This window comes from Palaemon carinicauda, chromosome 18 (genome assembly GCF_036898095.1).
Source record: "Palaemon carinicauda isolate YSFRI2023 chromosome 18, ASM3689809v2, whole genome shotgun sequence".
Lineage (NCBI taxonomy): Eukaryota > Metazoa > Arthropoda > Malacostraca > Decapoda > Palaemonidae > Palaemon > Palaemon carinicauda.
In genome coordinates, this window is record NC_090742.1 from 121,259,189 (window position 1) to 121,266,731 (window position 7,543).

The 7,543-nt window shown below is 33.9% G+C and overlaps 1 protein-coding gene across 1 annotated transcript in view; it reads left to right on the forward strand.

Annotated features, from left to right (window-relative positions):
- LOC137657526 (glutamate receptor ionotropic, delta-2-like) overlaps nt 1–2,809 on the forward strand; it is a 28,230-nt gene extending 25,421 nt beyond the window's left edge. The window contains exon 12 of the mRNA XM_068391865.1: nt 2,511–2,809. Within this exon, the coding sequence (XP_068247966.1) occupies nt 2,511–2,809 (299 nt within the window). The remainder of the gene's footprint in view (nt 1–2,510) is intronic.
- Nucleotides 2,810–7,543: the final 4,734 nt, after the last annotated feature.

Consider the following 7,543-nt stretch of genomic DNA (forward strand, 5'->3'; position numbering starts at 1 on the left):
TTACAATCATGGTGAAGTCAAATTTACCACAGACGATACAAGGTCATTGCCATTACATATTTGGGATGATTTTGCAAATTCCCGTTTCATGGTTTTTATTTTTTTGTTTTTGTTAACTTCTAACTAATGTATTTCCGTAAGCCCACCAATAAGTTTTTTCTCAAAAAAAAAAAGGAAAAAAAAAAAAAATTGACATCGCTGCCTGACTAGGGTCAATCAGACTCCAGCCATTTTACATGCAGATTGATAATATTGCATTCAGTTTTATAGCACCAAAAGAAATGAGATGGTTGGTTGATGATATGTAACTTCTTAATTGCAAATAAGACATAGTGTGTAAAAGTATATAAGCCTATACTTTTTATATCATAAAAATCATAAAGAATATTTTGACAACAATTCTAGTCTGCGCTTCCTATTATGGATTATTACTTGTTACATTTATGTATTGCACAAACTATTTATATTACTATTATTCTGAGTAACACTTTTAAATTATATGCTTTTCTTATTCAGGACAGTTTATGTGTTTAATTTGCAGGGGTCTAAAACACTCTCAGCAACTGTGAAGAGATGGCGGTTGGGGTAAAAAATGTTTTGAGCAAATGCATTGAATTAGGAGTAGATCAGTACAATAATATTTTCTACAGTGCTCACATCACATTCCTCGAATTCTATAAAAAATCGTGGAGAAAATATGTGCAATAACCAAATTCAGAATTTATTAGATTCCAATGATATCGTGAGGAGGTGGTTAATATAAAGGTGTCTGGATTTAGTATCATCAGAACATCAGCCGGGTAAGCGCAAATGTTAAGAATTTTGAAATGGCTTACCCTGGATTTAGGGTTGTTATGGCCGATGCGGTGACGTCCCTGATTTTACTGAGGTTAAAGTCTCGCTCAAACTCGTGAGTTCCTTTGGTCGCTGACACCTCACCATCCTTGTGAGCTAAGGATGAGGTATTTAGGGAAGCCTATAGGTCTATCTGCTGAGTCAACAGCAGCCATTGCCTGGCTTTCCTAGTTCCTAGCTTAGGTAAAGAAAGGTCTTGGGCACTGATCATATGTATTAGTTAGTCTCTAGGGCTTTGTCTTGCTTGATGGGGCAATGACACAGTCCCTTGCCTCTGCCATTCGTGAGCAGCCTTAAATCTCTAGGTAAAATCTCTAGCACCGACGTTAAATTGGTTCATTGTGCAATGTTTACATTCAGGGCTTCCTATATTATGCAGTCCACGCAAGTCAGGAGATAATCAAATAATTCTATCAGTCTTGTCTTATTTTCGAGAAGCTCAAAACTAAGCGGTATTCTAAGAGTTCTCCTACTCTTATCAATTTGTTGAATGGCCATCTCAATCACATAGATGAACATCATAATACTGTAAATAGGTGCAATTTTTTTTTTTTTTTTTTTTTTTTTGAGGAGTATATTATCATAATTTTTGTTTTGTAGTTTTACATCGCATATTCATTCAACATTGATATATATCCTAATTTATCTTGATAATAATCATAATAATAATAATAATAACAATAATAATAATAATAATAATAATAATAATAATAATAATAATAATAATAATTAAATCGCAAACTTACATGCAAAGATAAAAAATCGTGTAGCTTGTGAAGACCAAAGAATAAAAAAAGATATAACGATTCCTATGCAAAATCCTCACGTTCTCTTTTATATTCTGAGACATATGTAAATGTCCCACAAGGCTTAAGGAACGAGGAAAAAAAATCTAATACGGTCGAATAAGGAGATAAAAAAACAGAAATGTATAGTAACATCCCTTACACACCAATATGGCGTTGTTCCGTCATTTATCAGTAGAAGTGAACCTTGTGATAAAATACTGTCTCTCTCTCTCTCTCTCTCTCTCTCTCTCTCTCTCTCTCTCTCTCTCTCTCTCTCTCTCTCTCTCTCTCTCTCTCTTATTTTCTTTTTCATGCGAACAACCTGATAGTGGAACAGATAATTATGACGTAATTTAATTTCTGGAAACATGCTCTAAAATTGGTATACATACTACTTGCGAATTGCTCTTTCTATAAAACCCATTAGTCACCCAAAAATTCAAGAAGGCGGTCATTTACAAAAATGAAAGCTTTTCACTAAACAGAAATAATAATAATAATAATAATAATAATAATAATAATAATAATAATAATAATAATAATAATAATAATAATAATAAAGATTTGTCCTAATTGAATGATAGGCCTACTGGTGACAAATCATTCATATTCATAGAATGAAATGTATGTACTGGATCAACTCACTAACTTCCGTGTACCATAATATCAGCCCCAGAATCATAATTAGGGCGAAGTGTCTCCGTAATATACACGAATATACATGTGGGCCTATACTTGTTTGCCACAGATTTTTTTTTTCTACCTGGATGATTATACTAGATCGCCTCTAAACCTCTCCTTTGAAGCTGCACTGTTCCATGCAGATGGGAATAAAGCTGTAACGTTTACATACCCTCATCATTCCAGCTTATATCTTCATTTCGTCAGCTGTAGGCAACTCTCTGTCCAAAAGATCTGCCACTGATCACCTTTTCTGGTCCTGTCCCAATTGGCAGGAGTCTATATTTCTTGGTAATGTATTGTTGACTGACTTCAGATGCAGCCCGCCTGGTTGGCAGCTGCACGCCCCACATGCTGCAGCTTCAGCACTGCTCTGGTTGGAGGAATGGCTTTGTATGGCCTCTGCATCATCAACACCTTCATCTGTGGTGGATCTGTTGTTCGCCATAACTATGGGCTTTTCCAACTTCTCCAGGATTATATAATTCATACAGACGAATTTATTTCCATATTGTTATCTGAAGCGTTTGTTCTGCAGTGGACCAGTAACGGCTGATGATGATGATGATGATGATGATGATGTTCTATCAGAGACACCTGTCTTGCAGCTACGATGTTATCAACAGATAGAGACATAAACATGGTCTTAGCACTGGTGCAAAGTGGTCTTGGGTGCTGATCTTATAGTCGGTGTATAAGACAATATTGCCCTGCACCTGGATTATGGAGTTTATGGGTGACCTTAAAACTAATAGATTTTAATTTGGATTACATACTAAGTATGGAAATTTAGTAATACCACATTTAAGTACAGTAGACTATCATCTCATGTTATATATTGGTATGGAGAAATTTTCATAGTAAGAAAGACATCAACTAAAAATTTTCTTATAAACACTAACATCATTTAAGGCATTTCTTCTGGCATTGTGCTTCCATGTTAAAGAGAATGACTCTCACAATATTTATCTAATTTTCCAAAAAAAACCTTCTTTAGAAAAAAGATGGGTATATCAATATACCAAATATCTATATTTTGATTTACTATCGTTGGGATTACACTCACCTCTGTAGAAAATAGAAGATTTATTTTTCTGGTCTATAGAATGACATAAGATTCATCGTCTGTGCTGGCAGAATCCTGTAAGATTTGTCGTCTCCAAATGCCGAGTGGTAGAAGATTTATGTTCTACAGGAGAATAAACGTTGAGGTTTTATTGTCACTGGTTGCACAAGGATAGAAGATTGGTCGTTGAAATGGCAAAATCCTAGTGGATTTATAGTAAGGGGTTAATCGTAAAGAGGAGCCGAATCCTAGAAGATTTGTCCCAAGTTGTCAATACTACAAGTTATCAAAATAATCATACCTATGATTTCAAACGGTTTTTAATTTTCTAAGTTCCAAATTAATCTATAGCTTAAATTATCGCTCGGTGCCTCTAACTACGACAGTTTGTGACACTTCATAAACAGATACCTAAATGCTTAATCAATGTGAGAAGTCTTTACTTACATGAAGAAATAGTTAGTAAGTAAGCCTCCTTTGAGTATTATTACTTTCTTTATTTCAATTTTATTATGACTGTTTATAGAACCACTTTTCCCTGCTTACATTATATTTACTTGTTATAACATTGCATGGAAGCTTTCTTGACAAGAAAGTGGATAATTCGCCAAGAATCAAATTATTATTTAGCTTGGAAAGAAATATAGTTCTATGTAGACGTCATTCTTATAGAAAATCTTCAAAAAAAAAAGTATGCGAAAAGTATTTGGCCTCTAGAGATGTTTTTTTCTTTTATCTAATTCAGTGATAGGAATTTAATCTTCCAAGAAAAGGGGCAAATGATATTTTAAACTGAGCATTGATGAAGAACAAAATTATCAAAAAATATTTTTAATTTCTAAACGGACCAATACAATATGATTTTGCTTATATAAACATCGGTGTTGTGATTCCTATGGAGAAAGTAGTATGGGGAAGTAAGAGGAACGGTAAACTATAAAGTTTCTGACTTGAACGTAGTTATGTCGCAATTAAAGCCAAATGGAAAGAAATGCAAAATGTTCCTTCTCTTTGAGAGCAAAGACGCACGAGAGAATGGCTAGGGACATTTTTGTCATGGTTTGGGGTCTGGCAAAGCATTGTCATGCAAATGAAACACCGGGTAATGGCATCTGTTTAAATGGTCTAGTGGCATTTGCTTATTAAAAGAATTCTCACTCGTAAAGATACTAAGCCTCCTTTGATAATTCATTCACATAAAGAAGCAGAGAATCCATTAAACGGCTTTTTCGTCTCCTGCATTTAAAAACAACTTTCTTTTAACTACTCCTGATATTTTTGGGGATGAAAGCAGATTATTATATTACAAAAATACTGGACAATATAAATAACTAACATAATCAATTGATTTTTCTTTACACTTTAAGAAATCTAGTTTAGTGGGATTAGCCTTTTATGTTCTTGTGACATTGTTGATCGAAGCAGTAATATAAACTTTAACCTGAATAAAAAAAAACTAAACTATATATGAGATTCAATAAGCTAATAATTTAATTTTTTTTTCTTTTTTTTGCGCCATTGTTGATAATGTCTTAAGGTAGTATGTTCACTATTTCACAAGTCACGGGCCAGTACATTTCTTTTGACATGCTTTTGCTTATGCATGTTGTTTGTTCAAATACCATGTTACTGACTTTAGCAAAGAAATCTCAAGACATGATGCATACCCTCATTTCATTCTATTTTTTTTTTTTTTTTTTTTTTTTTTTTTAAAGTGGCTTGTAGGAACGGGGATCCCAGTGAAGTGACTATTGAAGTCAAGGACGTTAGTCAATATTTATAACTTCTGGGAGTACCGACATAGGTCGGAGGTTTACCAGCAAATGATTATGTATAACACAAAGCTCAAAATAAACAGGAGTGTTGAAAAAATCTCAGGTATTGGTCGTAAACATAAATTCAGTCTTTGATATAGCTTTACTATGGAATTGGGAACTGTACAGAGAATGACTCATAAATGAAAGGAAGGTGGAGGAGTAGTTGGGAGGCGGTAGGCCAGTATTGATTCATTGACTGATTTTGAGTTTTCTGGCATCGAAGGTCACTAACGCCGGAATTGTTTGTTATAGATAAAGAAAAAGAGGAAATGTAATCTAAAACCATAAAAATTAAGATGTCATTATAGAAAATAAATAGCCTTTTTGAGACCTGCTTCTGAAATAAATCTCGAAATAAGGCTAGCACAGTACAGCATATCCTGCTCAAGATTCTTAGCATGGATGAACCTGCCATCTTCACCTGGAGCCTCAAAGAAATATCTATTAAACAATATAGTCCTGTTCATGTGAAAAACACCACTATACTTTCAATGTGAAAGCTGAGAGGTCATATTACTAAATATCGTTGCAACTGTTTCCGTTATATGTTAATATTAGGATCATTTATTATAAAGGTAGTCAATAAACGAATTGTGGTACTCTAGGCTATTTGAGAAAAACAAAAACAAATCTATGTGAAGAATACAGTCAATATATCAAACTTACTATATGGAAGAAAATTGGGTCATCATATTATATGAATGAGTCGAACAATAATAGATATAATCTAAAGGAGTTGGCATTATAGATATGAAGTCTCTTTTGTAATACACTGAAATGTGATATCAACAAACCAATGGAAAAATCCCTCTAAGATATTTAATCTCCCATTGCTTTCATTTATTAAATGTAGTAATTATAAGAGGGATATTGAAAGGATGGTACATTAAAATCCTAAAAATCGCTTTTGTACACATTTATCAATCATTGTGTGTCTCTCTCCATGGTTAATTTCAGTTAATAACAATGACGCGAGAGGCAGTGAAACTAAACATAAATTTCTGTGAGTATTTTGAAAACGTTTTAACACTACAACGATGCTTGTTGACAGCAGACTATTCGGGTGAAAGAAATAATGAGATATTTAATTTTATCTTTTCTGATGCTTGTCAGCAATAAAATCGCTATGCTATATTTTCTACTGTATTAATGAACGAGAAACCATGGTGTCAGAGACATAATCTTCTTCTTCCCAATGTTTAGCCTACATTAAGGGGTCGATTCCATGAAACGCCCTCTCCAATGCCTTCTATCAGAGGCATACTCTTGCCAATGTCGAGCGGGATAGTCAGAGAGATGTTTTTCCACCAAGAGAAAAGGAGAAGTGAGAAAGCCAATGACTTGAGCCAGATATAATTACTCTATCTCTTAAAGCAATAATCATTTCATGTAAAATTTCGAAATAAAACGCAAGCCTAAAAATACCAACAAAATTCTTCATAAACCTAGATACGCCTGCGTTCCTTCAATGCATCGGGCTCGGACAGAAATTAAGTGTGCATTAAAATGTGGACTACCAAGTTTAATGTCTTGGTCCTCGAAGGAAATGCTTTATGCGCGCGCGTGTGTGTGTGTGTGTGTGTGTGTGTGTGTGTGTGTGTGTGTGTGCATACTTTGATGTTTTTTTTTTCTCTCTTTTTCCTTTTATCCGACAGTATCGGAAAATTTTCCTCGTTCTTCAAGCCTTGATGAATATTTACATCTGTTTGAGAAGAGAAAACAGAGACTAAGGATTTTATAAGGGATTCGATGTAGTTTTTGTTTCAATGGTCTTCAGAAGTAACACGATTTTTTTCGAAGATGCATTCTTTTATGGATGTTATAGATTGGTAGAAGTTTATTTCAAAAGTTCTACTTAATGTTGTAAACGATGTTATAGAAATTTGTAATGTGACAAGATTTTATTCATTCTATATATATCGCATTAGTATAAAGACATGTGTCTCCAATTATTATGGTATATGATTTTATGTGGCTTGAAATCTATTTAAAATAGATCAATATTATTTTAACCTTGTCTCATTTCTCCACCGCACTCCCTCAGCCCCACCCCCCACCCCACAATAAACAAACAAGCAAAAGCATGAAACAAATAGAACTCATAAACAAAGTCACTAGAAGATGTACTTAAGAGAATAAAGGTAATTTAGAATGCAAATAGTGGAGATATTAGTCTGTTTTGAGAATGTGTGTATAAGAGAGAGAGAGAGAGAGAGAGAGAGAGAGAGAGAGAGAGAGAGAGAGAGAGAGATGCTATAGGGATTTTAGAGTTTATAAGATGATGCAGACAAGATTTGTAAAGTAACTTTTTACCTCTTTAGTAAAGACAGTTGCGC